General features: G+C 52.1%; 1 protein-coding gene across 3 annotated transcripts in view; it reads left to right on the top strand.

Annotated features, from left to right (window-relative positions):
- The first annotated feature begins 154 nt into the window (after positions 1-154).
- The window catches only part of GAD1 (glutamate decarboxylase 1), a 44,287-nt gene continuing 28,059 nt past the window's right edge, over positions 155-16,382 (top strand). The window contains exons 1-5 of one of the 3 annotated variants that reach the window (XM_017666337.3): positions 155-910; positions 2,298-2,426; positions 5,661-5,723; positions 11,168-11,326; positions 12,660-12,902. In XM_017666337.3, coding sequence (XP_017521826.1) covers positions 2,345-2,426; positions 5,661-5,723; positions 11,168-11,326; positions 12,660-12,902 — 547 coding nt within the window. In that variant the 5' untranslated portion in view covers positions 155-910; positions 2,298-2,344. Of the gene's footprint in view, positions 911-2,297; positions 2,427-3,489; positions 3,515-5,210; positions 5,316-5,660; positions 5,724-11,167; positions 11,327-12,659; positions 12,903-16,382 lie in introns of those variants that run through there. The other 2 variants (XM_037022981.2, XM_073218704.1) reach the window with 2 other exon arrangements.

Here is a 16,382-nt window from a genome sequence, read left to right as displayed (position 1 = left end):
AGGGGCCACCTCTTGTGCACTAGAATCCCCAGTGTGGAGCAGCACTCCTGAGTGTTATCAACCTTCGGATGCAGTCAGTCAGGAGGACTTCTCTCCCCATCACCACGAGGACCAAAGCCAGGCCCTCTTCTCTGCCGGAGACAGCGGGTGTTGTGCTCCGGTGCAGTACTTCGGGGAAGCCAGGAGCTGGAGGAGGTCACCGAAGTGAAAAAGGGACGGAGGGGCTCCGGGGTCGCAGTGTTCTCCCTTTTTGGAGGTCTCCTTTCCCTTTACACCAATCCTGGCTCAGGGGAGCCAGCGAGGACACGACCCAGAACGCACTTTTGGTCAGGGAAGAGTCGCAGTCCTGGGGGAGTTGCGGGTAAAGAAATTGAGGCAAAGCTTTTGCTCTTCATCAAGATATGGGAGGAGGAGGGAAAGAAGGTAGGGAAGAAGAACCGCTCAGCAAGGCAGACTTTCTTCATGGGAATTATCTTTTCCCAGGTCTTACTCGACATTCTGCCTGTTTCAAAAAATAGACTGTGTTGAGTACCTTTTTCCTTTTCCGGGTGCAAAACCGTGATGTGGGTTTATAATCATCCTTTAAAGCTCCAGAGCAGATCGGGCACCTGCAAAGGAGCCCCGCGGTTCTGCCGACCTGCTGCCCCGCGAGCAGCAGCCTCGTGATTCCCCCGCCGAGCAGGTCCCGCCTCCCCACTCCGCCCCCGCCTCCCTCGAAGCCCAGCAGCCGCCTCTCCCTAGCGCTCTCTTCTCCCGGCGCTCGCGTGCGGGACGGTGCTGGCTGAAGCGAGGCGGCCGCTGGAGGCCGGGGAGATCACGCCTGCGGCACGGCCGGGCGGAGCCGAGCGGATAGCCAGCCGCTGCGCGGAGGAGCGGCAGGAGTGCCGGCTTGCTGTCGCCGAGTCCAGGGGTAAGCGCGCTGCTGCCTGGACTTCCTAGCGCTCAGCCTCCACTGTTTAACTGGTTCTTTTCATCCGCGGTTTCCCAACTCCCGCCCCCGGCAACGGCCACCTACCCTCCGGAGCAGAGTGCTCTCCGCCCGCCTCGGTTCTGGCTCCTGTAGGTGCGCCGCGCAGGGCCCCTGGCGCTAGCGCCCATCCTACCCCCACCAGCGAGACTCACGCCCCGGAGACGCACAAGACCGACGCTCCAGGTGAAGTTGAACGAGAACGAGTTTCCCCCGTTTTTCTGCCTGCTAGTGCCTTTCAGACCAAAGGGCTCCTGGGCAGTAGCCGAAAGCGCGACTCCGAGCGGTAACCTGTTACTTCCCCAGGAACCGCGGTCTACGCTCTGCCAGGGTTGCTGTACGAGTGCGCGCGCGGGGTGTAGGTGTGGGGTTTTCAGGGAGGGTGTGGAGGCAGTGGCTGGTGGGCATTACTCTTCCTGGTCTTAGAACTACCCAGACTGGCCCGCACAATGTCCCGGGGCCCTCGGACGCTAACGCGCCAGAGCTGAGAGGCGAGGAGGGTCGTTACGCACCGACCTTTGTGTGCCGCCTCTCGTGCGCTGGAGGCAAGTTCGTTTCCCCGGTGATGCCCCCGCTAGCTTGCCTCCCTCACCCTCTCCGGGTGTGCATGGCGAGAAATTCAGGGGCCCAGAGAGCTGGGTGGGAGGGAAACGTAAAAACCTGGGCTAAGCCTTGTCCTGGGCTTCGAGATGACTCAACGCAGGGGTGGGACAAAAAGGAGGGGAGCGAGGTTCCGACCGCTGCTTCCTGGCCGTCTGGGAGAATGGAAAGATATGGACCCCTTTTTTTCCTCTCACCCTGCTTCACCCAAGTTACGGTTCCCCAAAGCAGTTAGCCTCCTTTCCAGGGATTTAGCCAGACACAACAACGGGAACCAGACACCGAACCAGACGTGCCCGCCCTGCGCGCCCCACCACCACCCCTGCCTGCCCGCCTGCCGGCTGCTGAAAGCCCAGTGGGGCTTGTCCGGGTTGGGGGGGAGGGGACACGCACTGAGCCTCCCCTGCCCTCCTAGCCCAGTCCTACGTGCCCACCCGTCCTACACTGGCCTTGGGCTCTCCAAGATTCAGCGCTGCGCTCCAGGTCGCCCCGCTCCGCCGCAAGACTGGAAAGCCGCCGCGGGCGACGTTGCCGGCGCCCGGGCCCCAGCGCTCACGCAGACGTCTCCTCCTCCCAGCCGAGCGCCCAGACCCAGCGGGCTGGCTGCCCTTCCTTCCGCCTCCCTCACGCGCCCAGACCTAAAAGGGAGCGTCCGCGCACCCAGCTCAGTCACCTCCCGCGTGCCGGACCCCGGAAACCCTCTCCGCACAGCTCCCGTTTCTCTTTGCAGCCTATTTCTGCGCCCTACTGGCCGAGGACCCCGGTACGACCTAGCTGATGGCGTCTTCGACCCCTTCTTCGTCTGCAACCTCCTCGAACGCGGGAGCGGACCCCAGCACTACCAACCTGCGCCCCACAAGTAGGTCCTGCCCCAGTTTCCTATCAAATGGGCTGCGGGGAAAAGGAGGGCGCTGGGGCGTGAGAAGCTGCGCTGGCGGAGAGATGGGGGAGCACTGACATGATGGAAGCTGGAAACAAATGGGGCCCTGACCCGAGTTCCAGACAGAGGTCGTTCGACTGCCGCGGACGCTAGACGATTCCGGGGCGCTGGAAAATAGGGACCACAGGGTTCGAGCGGTGGCGATAGTTGGCTTCGCTGCGGGGGAGGGACGGGTGGGAAGAGTGCTGGTTGTGTTGTGTGTGGTTTCTTTTCTTGGTGGGACGACGGGTGTGAGAGCAGGGAGGGTGTGAAGAGCCGGGAGCCTCGGCAGGAAGAGAGCGTCTGTCTCCGGCTTTCAGAGACGGGATGTGACCCCCTCCTCCCTTCCCCCTTGCGTTGTGCTCGAAGTCTATAATCAGAGGAAATTTCGACGTTAATTGCAGCTTTTAGGAAACTTGGGGTCTCTAATTGCTCCAGATTTGCGTCGTGCTATTGATGACGGAGGGAGAAGCCAGAGGCGAGAAAAGGTGCACAGAACAGTATGAGACTGAGACTCGACATTTCAGACAATTAATTACATCTCAAAGACGGGAAAAAAAAAAGGGAGCAGGCAGAGTGGAGAGAGGTGGGGAATCAGAAGCGGACAAGAAGGTTTGCCAGGGCGGGAGGAGAGAGCACCCCTTTCTTTTCTCCCGGGCAGGAGATTTGTCAGCAAATGACGGGTCCTGGAGGAAGAGCAGAAGAGGCGAAACAGATGAAAAGAGAGGGAAATATGATTTCCCACTCCCATCCCAACGCGTTCTTCAACCCACTTCCATAATTCAGATTGATTCTCCTACCTTTCCGTAGAGGTGTGAGGAAGAGGGAATTATTTCTCTTTTCCAATTTGGATTGAAATGCCCCCCCTCCTCTCCAAATCTATCAGCTCCAGATAGTAACGGCCCCAGAATTTCTATATAAGAGGAGTTTAGGAATAAAGTGGTTTAGGAAGTGGGCATGCGCTTTCACAGCACAAGCTTGAGAAAACGTCAATTGTTCTCATCGACGAAAATGCGGAATGTTAGCAGGTGAGGCCCCTCTCCAACTCCTGGGCGCTGCTCCTGGCTTCCGGGAGGCCTTGTCTTTGGTTCTTAGGCTGCGTTCCAGTTCCCTTTGCAGCTTCCTCTCTCCGCAATTAACCACACAACAAAGAGGGACTCGGGACAGCCGCCAGCCCTGGTGGCACGTGAGCCAGGCACTGGCCGCATTGCTGGCCGGAACGGGCGGGGAGGAACACGAGGCCACGCGCCTTTGTCTTTTGCTCTGTCCCGGATGGATTTCTTTTCCCTTCTCTTTACGTTTCCGGCACCTTTTTTGCTGCCTGGCGGGGTGAGCGGCCACTCTTGAGTTCTGCCCTGTGCTGCAGATCCGCGCTCCCACTAGTCGGCGGCAGCGGTTGGTGGAGCGCATGTGCCCAGACTCAGGTCCCAGACCCAGTAGAGGCGCTGACCTGAGTTCGCACTTGTCCTCGCGCGTCAGGAAGCAGCTGAGGCAGGGCAGGGGTGGTGGGGGAGAGATAGTCGAGGACCCGTCTGGGAAGAGCGTGCAGCACCTGGCCTGAGAATGCCGCCGCCAGCTCCCTACAGCACATTTGCGGCGTGGGCATCCCAGGCTGCAGGCTCTCGCCCCCTCTTGCAGGCACACCCTCGCCTGTCCGGCTGGCTCTGCTTCTCTGTCCCTCGAAGATCCCCTGGGAAGTGGCCCTGCTCAACCCGCACAATCTTTCTCTGCCCCAGCGACCCCTCTTTGCCTACCCGCACTGCATCAAAGGGGCTCTCTCACTTGCTCTCCCCATCTCGCTTCCCCTTTCTTTCACTGTAATGCCCAACTCTGAAAGTCCGTGCAATGGGTCTGAACTCCAGCGCCCCAGCTGAGTGACCTTGGAAAACTCGCTTAACCTCTTTGATCCTCAGTGTTTTCATTTGTAAAATGAGTCTTGGATCAGCACTCCTCTTGCTTCTTCATAGGCCTGCGATGAGGATTAGCCGAGAGGGTGTTAAAAATGAAAGCACTTTATCAGGTAGAGATAGCTCGTTAATGCCGTCTATTATTATTAGGGTTTTGCTTTCACACCGATTCCCCGTCTGTCTGCCGCAGGAATGCATCTGTAACACGCTGTCTCACTGACGTCGAGCTATTTCTTCTCCCGCTGAGGCTCTGTTGTGCCTCGGGTTTAATGGATGTCACTCTCCTTATCGCAGCCAACACTCGCGCTGGGCTGAATTCAGGCACCTGCCAGGGTGGGTTGGGGGATGGGAGTGATCGGAGGCGCCTTGCTGTGAGGGATCTGGGAGGGCGATTGCGTTAGGCCCACCACACAGTCTCTCTGGTGGGCTCCCCCTGCTCCTTGCTGGAAACTGAACACCGAGAGTAGGATAGACCGTGAGGAGTTTGAGAACAGCCTGGTAAAGAAGGAAAATAACGGCAACGCCTGGGTACGCGATTCGGACCCAAAGGAAAGGTGCCCGATTCCCTTCCCCTTCGCCTTCTCCAGACCCGACACGTCCGAGAGAGGGCTTAATGAGGGGCAGGTTGGGATGAGGGGGCGGGAGATGAGGACCGGAGGCTATTGTTTCCCGACTCGCGGGTCCGACTGAAGAGCAGCCATGCGAGCCAGATCATCTAGTCAAATACTATTTTTCACCCAATTAATTCTTGAACTCTTCGGCGACCCCATTTCATGCCAGTTTATTTTAAGCTGCCACTCGGCTGGAGACCCGCCAAGAAATTATGAGACGTTTTGGTCCCAGATGCCTCTGTGTTCCCTTTCCGGGCTGCTGCGGCCGCCCTTCGAGTACGCGGGGCGGAGACCAAGGGACAGCCTGGAGGGTGGGTGCTGGGCAACTCGGGCAGCGGGGTCTGGCTTTACACTTGGGGTCACCCCTGCCCCACTCCTGCCCTTCCTCCGGGACTCCCCCGCCGGGGTCGTTTGGAAGCCCGGCTGATCGCTGAGCTCGTGGCCTCTCAGAGACACCGTCTGCACATGAAGATGGGAGCAGTAAGGGACTGTGACAGGGTCGGAGGGCGGGCGTCTGTCGGTGGGCCCACAGATCTGGCTCCTTGCTCCTTTCAGGAGAGCGCTTTTAAAGACCTGCCATCTCCCCAGAAAATCTTTGCCCTTAACCGGGTCCCCCACGGTCCGAGCCTCACTAACAGCACCTCTTTGCCTTCTAGCATATGACACCTGGTGCGGCGTGGCTCATGGATGCACCAGAAAACTGGGGCTCAAGATCTGCGGTAAGTCAGAGGGCCCGGCAGGGCGGCGAGGTGCGTGGACTCTTGAGTTTTGGGGAGGATGGGACGCACGCTAAGGAGATCTGGCTCTCGGATCTGGTTTTCTAGCGTACCTACAGTCCCGACGCCCTGCGCAGACTCTCCTCCACCGGTCTTGACCTTAGCCCTCTCCTGACCCGGCCAGAAGGGACCATTGCGCCTAGAGCCCTGGACAGCTAGAGACGGCGGGGCTCCTGTCTGGGCGCGCGACAGCAGCGCGCCCCCGGACGGCAGCCCTGCTCTTCTTGCCCCACTTGCGCGAACGGTTCCGACCCTTATGCTGACCTGCGTCTCCAGGATGGTGTAGAAAAGATGAATTGGTCGGGCCTTCCTGGGAAGCAGGCTTAAGGCGCCGTATTTGCCTAAGGTAGTGACTGGCAAGTCGTCCTTCTTCCCTACCCACCATCGCAAGTTGAGACTGGCCTCCCAGGCGTGAGAATTTGCCCCCACAACGGATTCGGATTTCGTTCTTTGGGCCCACCCTCCGAGGCCAAGAGGATTGCCTGCTGCTCCCCGTACACGGCTGGGGAGGCGGCGCAGGCCCGGGGGTTTGCCGAGCTCGTCCTTGAAGAAAAAAGGGGCAGGCTGGGGTCTGCAAAGGAGAAAGGAGGTGTTGGGCACGCTTTGCCAGAGAGAAAGGAAAACGGAGCTGGAGAGAAGAAAGAACTGCTCTCCTGACGCGCGAGGGTCTGAAATGAAAACACCCAAGGGATGTAATTTTTTTAAGGAAAAAGGGGATTTGTGCGAAGGGACACAGCTGAATGACTCCCGCTGAACAATGAGGACCTGCTTTTCTTGCTACATTTCACCGTCTAAAATCTCTAGCCTTATCGGGCCAGAAAATACGGACGTCCCCAGGCAGTGGGGGGAGAGGCGGGGAAGATGAACGAGGGGCTTATTGAGGAGCCATCCCTCGGCTGCTGCGCGGGGCAGATAGCGCCCGAGCGTGCGCGGGGCCCGCCCGCCCAACCCCCGAGCCGCGGGAGGCGCTCTCTGGACCTGACCCCCCAGCTTCCCCGCGCCCCGGGCCCGAGGAAGGCGGCAGTTCGGGGCCGGAGCAGAGCGAGGGGAGTGGCGGCTTCGGGAATCGCTATCCCTCCCCGCCGCCCCGCACGGCCCCCTCCCAGCGCTTCGGGGCTCTGGGACCCACGTCCCGGAAGCAGCGGTCACCGGGAGGAGGGGTTGCGCAGCTGCTTACCTAGCCATCTTCCAGGGCGGCCCCGGGCTTGGGCCCTCTCCCCGGCCCGCGAGGTCCGCGGGGCCAGGCGGGGGCAGCTGGCTGCAGCCACGCTTTGTTCTGCGAATAGCCCCCTCCCCCAGCCGCCATCCCTGCTTAATGGCCTGTTTCGCGCCAGGTCCCTTCGGCGGCCGCGGCGCTCGGCTCTGCAGCCATCATTGTCATGCGGCCGGGGAAGCAGAACTGAGCGAGCCCCGGGCGCCCGCCGCGGCCGAGGGGGAGGGGGAGGGCGGGGGGCCTGCTTCCGTCCTCACGTCCTCCGCCAGGTCTCCCGCCCAGGGGGTGCCCCCTGCTGCCCCGGCTGTAGGCCCTCGGAGTCCGCGGAAAGAGAAGGTCCTAGCCCCCTAACCCGCTTCGGGAGACACACCCGAAGTGTCCCTAGGAGGTAAAGGGGCTGGAAAGAGTTGAGCCTCGCTGAGTCCGGAGTAGGGGTCACCGAGTTTGCAGCAATTTCTCCTGAGAGCTTTGGGCATTTCCTGGCTGCCATCCTCAGTTTCTTCTCTGTTTCTACCTCACCCCTGTCTTTAGAACACAAATTTCAGGAAAACTGCAACCCAAGTGACAGTAGAGGGCTAGTAGTCTGTTGTGGGGAAATTGCCTTTTGCTAAAATGCATGCTTTTGGGGCCACCAATTAGGAGGCTTCACATTTGGTTTGATTTTGAAAGGAAACAAAACACCAGGAGGATTTATTTTTCATACTTTGGGCCAACTCTGGCTTTCTGTTTTAATCTAGTAGACGCAAAGTGCAATCTTCAGCTTTGACCTGAATCCAAAGTCCTCCTCCACCCACAGACATTCCCCCTCCCTTCCTCCCAGATTGTTATGGGTCTGGAGGTCACCCTCTTGACCCGACACTGTCCAGGTTGGTTTGACCTTTCAGCTTAAGACATCAGAGGGACTTCTTCCCACCTGCGAATACATAGCCTAGGGTGACCCCTATAAACATCTTAAGTGCCTTGCCAAGATTCAACCCCCAACCCCTTCTATACCCCTTCACTGGCATCCAGGGAATGAAACTCCAAGGTAGGCGTCTCACCAGTTGTACCCTTAGCTCTGGAGGCAGAATCTCCTGGGAGAATAATCAGGTAGAAGAAACCCAGGGTCTTGCCAGGATTTGGAGAGTGTGGGGTGACTGTAGACATAGGGGCATGACTTAAATAGAGTTAAATAGAGAGTCAAGGAGCCTTAAGTTCTGACTCTGAGTTCCACTAACTTCACAGTGTGTTCTTGGGCCTCCATCATTTATGTATGCAGAGATCCCAAACTGGCTGCCAGTTACAGCTTCTGAGGTGTTTAATTTAGCCCAAGCAATGTGTGTAATTTTGCATCGGGTGTCCACTGTTAAACATAGATTGCATATATTCTGTATTCCTGGATTCTCTTGAAATTAAAAAGAAAGGCCAGGGGAGATCTAGCAGGGTATCTTTAGCTCACAAAAAATCAGAAAAAGAGCCCCTTCGTCTAGGTAGATGCAATTCTATGCTATAGCTTGGTGAGTGAGAACAGGGTATTATTAGTCTTTAGTCTCCACTTACCCCTTTGGCCATGTGCCCTTATGCCATGCACAACTCCCAGACCCACTTGGAAACAGCTGGCTCCAGCCAAGTGTCTTCTAATTCCCCACTCTCTCCCTCCCCCACCATTCATGGGGCTCCTCAGGCCTTTGAGTTTGGAGTCAGGGGTGCGAACCAGCAGCAGCTCCCCACAGCCACAGGTGGAGTCACAACCAGCTTTCCCCCCATTCTCACCTTGAAGCTAGCGGAAGTGCAGCCTGGCCAAAGCCTACTGCAGCTTCGGCTTTCCTCCCCTTTCTTCGCCTCTTAAGAACATTGAGCTCTGTTACCAGTTACTCAGTCTTAAACTGGGTCCTCACAGCTGGGGTGTAGAACAAGAGGGATAGTCTGCTTCAGTTTCAGGGATCCTTGCTTCCAGGACCCATTGCTGGCCAGGAAAGTTGTCAAAGCAGTGATCTCAGTGTCATCTACCACCTGGTCATCCTCGGAGAAGCATACAGTTCTTCCAGGGCCTCTCAGGGCCCAGAGAGGCCTGGGTCACTTACTTTTCTTGAGGCTTCCAATGTTTTAGAAAACAAACACCTTCCAAGAATTGTTATTCCAGTAACAATAAACATTAAATGTTTATATTAGCAAAATAATGGTTTTTAACACAAACTATAATGCAATGTAAGTGCTATTCATAACAGAATTATAGAATTTATAGAAAATACTGATTCCTAGTGCACTTCAGGAAGTCCAGAAAGGGGATGCAGATTTAAAGTTGTGTTGTAATTTTAATCTCTCAACTTTTTTAGGACATGTCTGGGAATGCCTGTGTCAAACTTCATTCAGAGATAACATCCAAAGCCTAAACTGAAGTCCTAGGCCCTGCAGCTGCCCAGCAGAAAGACATTTCTGAGGGGTTTAAAGATAGAGAGACCTAAGGGTTTCCCAGGAAGTGAGTCAGAGCAGAGTAGAAGTCAGAGATCTAAAGAGCCAGAATTCAGCTGGGCAAGAACTCATCTTCATTAGGCCACAGGGATTTGGTTTCTTCAGGCTGTCAAGTTCTCACTGTTCTGGGAGCAGGAGCGCAGACTCAGAATTCCAGAGCCAGGTAGAGCCTGCATCCTGCATCCCTCTAGCAAATTAGTGCTAGCTCCTGGTTTTGGACTCTGAGGATTTAGAGGAGGAATTCAGGAAGTAGGAATAGAGGTCGGAGAAAGGATACAACCCCCATGTTTACATCCACGTATGGAGATCAATTTATAGTGTATTGCCCCCTTTCTGATGTTCTTTATGGCTTTAGTAATAAGTTTACAAGGTGCTAGGAACAATGAAAGGCCCAGTGCCTCTGTTTTCCTATTCTTTCCTCCAAAAACAGACCCTGCTGCTCTGTGTGGTACGATTCTAACCACCTCAGTCTTCTCCCGCACCCCTCCTTCTCCATCCCTCGCCACCCAGTTGCGGTCCTGGAGAAGTAAAGCTGAGTTCCCCAGATCAACTTGCTTTTCCTTGAACCTCACTTTCCGCCAAGCCTGCCTTGTGATTGTGTGTGTGTGTGTGTGTGTGTGTGTGTGTGTGTGTGTGTGTAACTCCCCAGGTATCTCAGTATCTACCGAAACAGCTTTGGAGTCACCAAGAAGCTTAGAACTTTCTTCCTCTTTTCAGTGTGTTGCATTTTGGGCAAAGATGGGAGGCTGCATTGAAGGAGATGCAGAGGGGAAGAGCTCCAGAGGGGACAGGTGGAGGTCCTGAGGCAAGGAGTGTTCTCCCAGTTGGCAGTCCCCAGCCTTTCTGGCCCAACCCGCTCCTCTGCTGCTGCTGGTGGTTGCCCTGCCCACCTCAGGCAGGACACATGTCCATTCCTTCTGCAGGGCAGAAGGAAGGTGCTGTGAATTCTGCCCTGGGCTCGGAATTCATCTCCATGGAGTCTTAGGTGGCTCCCTAGTTGCATTGTGCCAGTCACCACGTGGCAGACCACACGCTCCTGGAAGGCAGGGATCTTATTTCTTTTTCTCTGTTCCCCATCTGAAATGCTTAAAAGATCTTTTCCACAATAGCTTCTCAATAAGTATAGAATTAAATGTCAGCACACATAAGATTGTAGGTCTTGTCTCTTTCCCCAACACCTTTATTCAGAGAGGAGGTGGTACAGGAAAAGTTGTACTTCAGGTTTGACTCAGAAAAATTACACTACATTCAACTCTGTGAATGTTACCTGGTGCCCAAGGAAAGCATCTTGTCCGTCCACTGCTGGTCCTCTGCTGGTCCTCTGCTGGCCCTCCCCCTCCCGCCTCTGCCGGTCCTCTCCCTGTCGTCCCTCTGGCAGCATCCTCTCTGACTGTGTTCCTTCCCTTCAAACCCCATCGTGGGTCTGATTACTGGAGTGGAAGCTGTCCAATTGACTTAATTCTGAGTTCATTGTCGTGTTCAGAGAGGAGAAAGGGCTCTGCTTACTGTTGCGTGACTGGGTCTGTGGTACTAATGACACTTGGCGCTGCTCGTTCCCTGCCTGAAGGTGAGCCGTGCCAGAGCCTGTATTTGTAAAATGCAGATACTCAACTTCTTCACAGGAGAAGCGAGAACCCTGCTTGGGGAGTCGACCTGGCCCAGGAACTGACCCTCTGAGATTGGGAGTTCAGTGCCCTCCTCTGACGCAGCTTCTTGTGCACAGGCCTTTTGCAGAGAACCAACAGCCTGGAAGAGAAGAGCCGGCTTGTGGGCGCCTTCAAGGAGAGGCAGTCCTCCAAGAACCTGCTTTCCTGTGAAAACGGCGACAGGGATAGCCGCTTCCGGCGCACAGAGACGGACTTCTCCAACCTGTTTGCTCGAGGTAGTCCTTCCTCTGCCCCCCAGCCCCAGGTTTCTCCAGCAGGTTCCTTATTTGAGTTTCTTAACTTTTTTTCTGAAATTTTACCTCTTTTAACAAACATGTCATTATTCTCTCTGAACCATTATGAAACTGCTTTTCCAACCCTTGATATAATATACTCCCTCATTCCCTACTGTTCAGATCTCTGTCATTTTAGAAGCTGAATGAGGGTAGTCAATAATACAGTCAACTATAAAGACACTTGCAGGGACAAGTATGGCTTCATAGAATCTCAGCATCTGAAGGAATCCTACATATAAGAAAATCCAGTGATTTCCTTAATCGCATTTATTCTCAAGGCTGGCAATAGTAACCTGATCACCCGGTGGGAAGCTGTGTAGCTGGGCCTAAGGACCAAGTACAGTCCTGAAACTCGTTCTCCTTTTGGAGATCTTTCACTACTTACCCTCACACTACTGGTCTCAGAAAAAGAGACACTTTCTAGTGTCTCTCAAAGTGCTCAGAGGAAAACCCACAACCCGCTTTCATTAACACCACACAGAGGCCCCACCAGAACACTAAACAAGGCTTCAGTGAGCCTCTGGGGTAACCTAGGGAGTAGACACAGAGCACCAGGTACAACCGATCTGCTCGTGCACTGTGGCTGACAGCTTCAGCTGGGGCTCCCTGCAGTTGTCCTCCCTAGTTAACCCCCCCCCGCCCTGACTCTGCCTAGCAGACGCTAGAACCCAAAGTCACCTCCAGATTTCCCAAAGTCCAAAAGCAAAAGCATGAGGTGAGGAGAGGCAGGAGTTTCCTCTCTCACATTCCTGAGCCCCATCTTCTTGTTTCCTGTCTAACAACAGCACAAAGGACTGCCCTCTTCAGAGGGACTTCAGCCTCTGCCCACAGAGGCCTTACCCTCTGCCATCAATAGATCAAGCACATCATAATGCCAAACCAAAAGCCGGGTGTCGGAACCAGATGCACAGGGACACACCTGGTAAAGGGAGCGAGACCAAGGCCTGCTCCACCACATATCTGGCAGGTGCTCAGTCAGTCTGCAGATGGCTAGCAGCAGTGGCAGGCTGCTCATGGATTCTCAAAACACTGCATTCCATTTATGAGCAGCCTAACTATGTTTGTAAAAACCCCAGAAAGTCTATGCAAAACTTCTGTGTATATGCATATGTGCATTTTTCTGGGGAGATGGCACATCAGATTCTCAACATGAATGCATATCCTGAAATGAAATTAAGCCCATAAAGATATCATGGCTGATATTAGGGATTTCTGGGCTGAGGAAATCCAGATATGAGTCAGGTGATACTTACTGTTGGCTTTTCCCCCTCAGATCTGCTTCCTTCTAAGAATGGGGAGGAGCAAACCGTGCAGTTCCTACTGGAGGTAGTGGACATACTTCTCAACTATGTCCGCAAGACGTTTGATCGCTCCACCAAGGTTCTGGACTTCCACCACCCACACCAGCTGCTGGAAGGCATGGAGGGGTTCAATTTGGAGCTCTCTGACCATCCCGAGTCCCTGGAGCAGATCCTGGTTGACTGCAGAGATACCCTAAAGTATGGTGTTCGTACAGGTAAGGGTGAGAGCCTGGGGGACAAGCGGCAGACCTCTTCACCCTGTCACACCCTTGACAGTTACGAGCATGTCAAACTTGCTCTGGCTTGCCGATGCATGCATCCAGTCTCTGCCTCCTTCTTCACATGGCCTTCTCCCTGCATATGTGTCCGAGTCTGTCTCTTCTTATAAGGACACCCAATCTTTGGATTAAGGCCCCCCTAATCCAGTATGACCTCATCTTAACTTGCTTACATCTGCAAAGACCCCACATCCAAATTAAGTCACTCACAGAACTAGGGGTTAAGACTTGATCAGATCTTTTGAGGGACACAGTTCAACCCACACCACCTTCTATTAGCAAGGCAAGAAAGTCATGCAAGTACACACCCTTTGTATTCTACTCCAACCTGTGGGGCCTAGACACCCTGAATCACCAAATCTTGTCTCTGAGGATGCCCTGTTGCCTCTCTTTCATGTTACAAGAGCCCTCTCTAATCAGCAATCCTGGCCAAAGTGGTTACTTTACAGCTGCCTCAAGTTCAGGGACCTTTCTGTTTCTAAGCCTAGGATTGACTCAGTGGCTTCTTTTCCCTACTGTCTTTCCCCACTGCAGCACCTGGGGAGACAGATCTGCAGGAACCAGCAGCCCATGGCATACGGTCACCACAGGGGAGCCCCTGAGGCTGCAACTATAAGCCCCTTGTTCTTTTTTCTTCTTTCTCTCTCCCTCTCCTTCATTATCCCCCTCACTCTTCCTAGTCATTTGAAGATAGATTTAAGGCTGAGACCAGGGAGGTTGGTGGTGATAGAGCTGAGTAAGGCTATTTATTCATTGTCAAAAACAAAGTGTTTTAATGAAATAATGAGGCTGGCCAAAGAGGCATTTTTAAATAAGGAGCTCCAAACAGCTTTTGAGGTCTGCCAATAGCACTGAAATAAGTGTGGCTTCTTTGAATAACTGCAGGATGAACAGGATGGGCAGGATGGGCAGGACTTAATTACATTATAAAGTCTGTGTTTGATTTTTATAGGAAAAGCATGCTCATCGATTTAGCAAATCTCACCTTGATCTGATGGCTAACCCATTCCTCATGGAAATCAAGTAGTGTTATTTGGCTGGATAAAAAGTGTCAGAATTCTCCATGTATGTTTTAATTTGACTTGCTTTAGTCTAGTGTTTTTTATTTTCTCAGAGAGATGAGACCATATACTTTTATCATTAAAGCCCAGAATAGTCTTGTCCCCCAAAGAAAAATACATAGATTTGTCATAATAGCAATACACATTGCCCACAAAACTAATGCTTCACATGGTCAGAGGAGCGTGGGCCCTTATGAGTCCAGTGTATGAATCCACGGAGATATTTAGCCTGCAGCCATCCATCCCTGTTCTTCACAGCAGCTTCTAGGAGCAGGCATTTGTACTTAGAGAGTTCATGGTCTTCCAGGCAGGGTGTGACCTTCCGCTGCATGTCAGGGTGCTGACCATGCAAAGTGTACTGCTGCTACCATGTAAAAACACTGCCCCTGTTTACTAGTCTGTGATTTAGTAGACACTGGAATAATAAGGCAAACTCTTCAGGTAGCTATGAACAATGGGAAAAATACATTTAAAAAGATATTAATGCTCAGCCAAAATAATGAATAGTGAAAACATACTGATCTGGGTACAGTTTGTGAAGGAATGATAATGGCATTTGGAAATTTCTCTACTAATTAACAAAAGACTTCTGAAATAGGAACCAGTATATATAGTTTCTCCGTGAACCGAGAGAGACACTGGTCAGCTCTTAGTCAGAGTAGGTAAGCCAACTTCCTTAGTTTTTATTTTTCTAACTATTTATTATGGAAAATTTTAAACTTATACAAAAGTAGAACAGTGTAATGAACACTATACAGCTAACACCCAGCTTCAACTATTATCAACTCTTGCCACTTTTGTTCCATCTGTACCCCAACGCCTACCACCCTCTATAAGGAAGCATCCCTGACATAGTATTATTTCATCCAGACGTATTCTTTAAGAACTCTTTTTAAAATAACCACAATATCATTGCTACATCTGAAAAAATTTAGTTCCTTAGTATCAAATTCAGTCAGTGTTCAAATTTTCAATGGTCTCATGAATGTCATAAATGTTTTGTTTCATTACATTATTCATTTGAGTCAGGATCCAAATAAGTCCCCCACACTGCAATTGCTTGATATGTCCGTAGCAGATTTCCCCCTTGCTCACTCATTTTTTCCTTGAAGTTTACTTATTGAAAAACTTTACTTTGAAAAATAACTTTCTCCCCCTACCTGACTCTTTAGGCCATGTGCTGCTCAGTACTACATCTACCATCTCTTATTTTCACTGAATATAAAGACTTGAAATTGAGATTTAAAGTAGGTTATTTTGTAACTTGAGAGAAATTCTGATATAAGATTTTGAGGATATAGTGGTATAGCCATAAAAGTAAGGTTTTGGATGACTTTGTGTGCTTTATATTTTAATAGACCAAGAGATTCTGTTTTACTTTTACTTGATGGCATTTGTATCAGTCTGTCTGTGTTTGTCTATCTTTTGTCTCTGCTATGCTGTGTGGTTTGGTTTTGATATATTGTCAAATAATGTGATTGCATTTTTTTAATTCAGTCCTGACTTCAAATGAATATTTGTTGTTAAAAGTTTTCAAATGGGTATTGCATGTACTTTTGGTGGCTTTCAACAGAATTGGTTATGTTGCCGGAGATCTCAGAGCATCTCTTGGCACTGAGCAAAGCAGAGTGAAGTGGATGAGTGTATTTGGGGTAGTCTACATGAATGTCTGGAATCTGGCCCCGTGCTTAGGCTAAGCTTATTGTTTACACTTCTCCCTTTAATTGGAAGATCAGTACCTTTTTTGAGGGCTCTTGAGATGAAGGCATTGGTATATTCTGATATAAGAAGTCATAGTCCCTATGTTTTGCAGGAGTTCCCATCACATCTGGGGAAGAATAGACATTCTCAGAGAGCGGTCTTAGACCAGGAACATTCAAACACTAGCTCTCTGACAGTTATTTCTGAGGCAAAAGCAATTTCCACTGGAAACATGCAGTCAGCGAATCTTTTTTACACCAGTTCTCTGTCACACACCCCTACATAATCTATTGCACTGATGCCTTTGTGACAGCTGAGCCAAGCCTGCAGATGGGGAGTTGAGTTTTCCTGTGAATGCCAAGTTGGCCAGAAGTTGGCAACAATCCTGAATTTGCTGAGAACAAAGTCTGTTAAAGCATACTGTGTTGCAAAGGGCTTTAGAGTTATATAGTAATGACAATTATTTAACCAACAACTCAGTGAGTGAATGGAACTGTGTCTGACCCTGTTTCACAGAGAAGATGGCAGGTCATCTCAACAGTAAATTTAGTTGAATGGCCACTTGACTATATATGGGCAAACCCCCCAGTGCTTAATACCATATTTGACTGACAAGGAGACCCCAGAGGGTGATGGTAGGCCCTCAGCATCAGCA

The sequence above is a fragment of the Manis javanica genome, chromosome 12, assembly GCF_040802235.1.
Source record: "Manis javanica isolate MJ-LG chromosome 12, MJ_LKY, whole genome shotgun sequence".
Lineage (NCBI taxonomy): Eukaryota > Metazoa > Chordata > Mammalia > Pholidota > Manidae > Manis > Manis javanica.
Note: the sequence above shows the minus strand (reverse complement) of the source record. Positions and strands in the feature narration are given on the sequence as shown.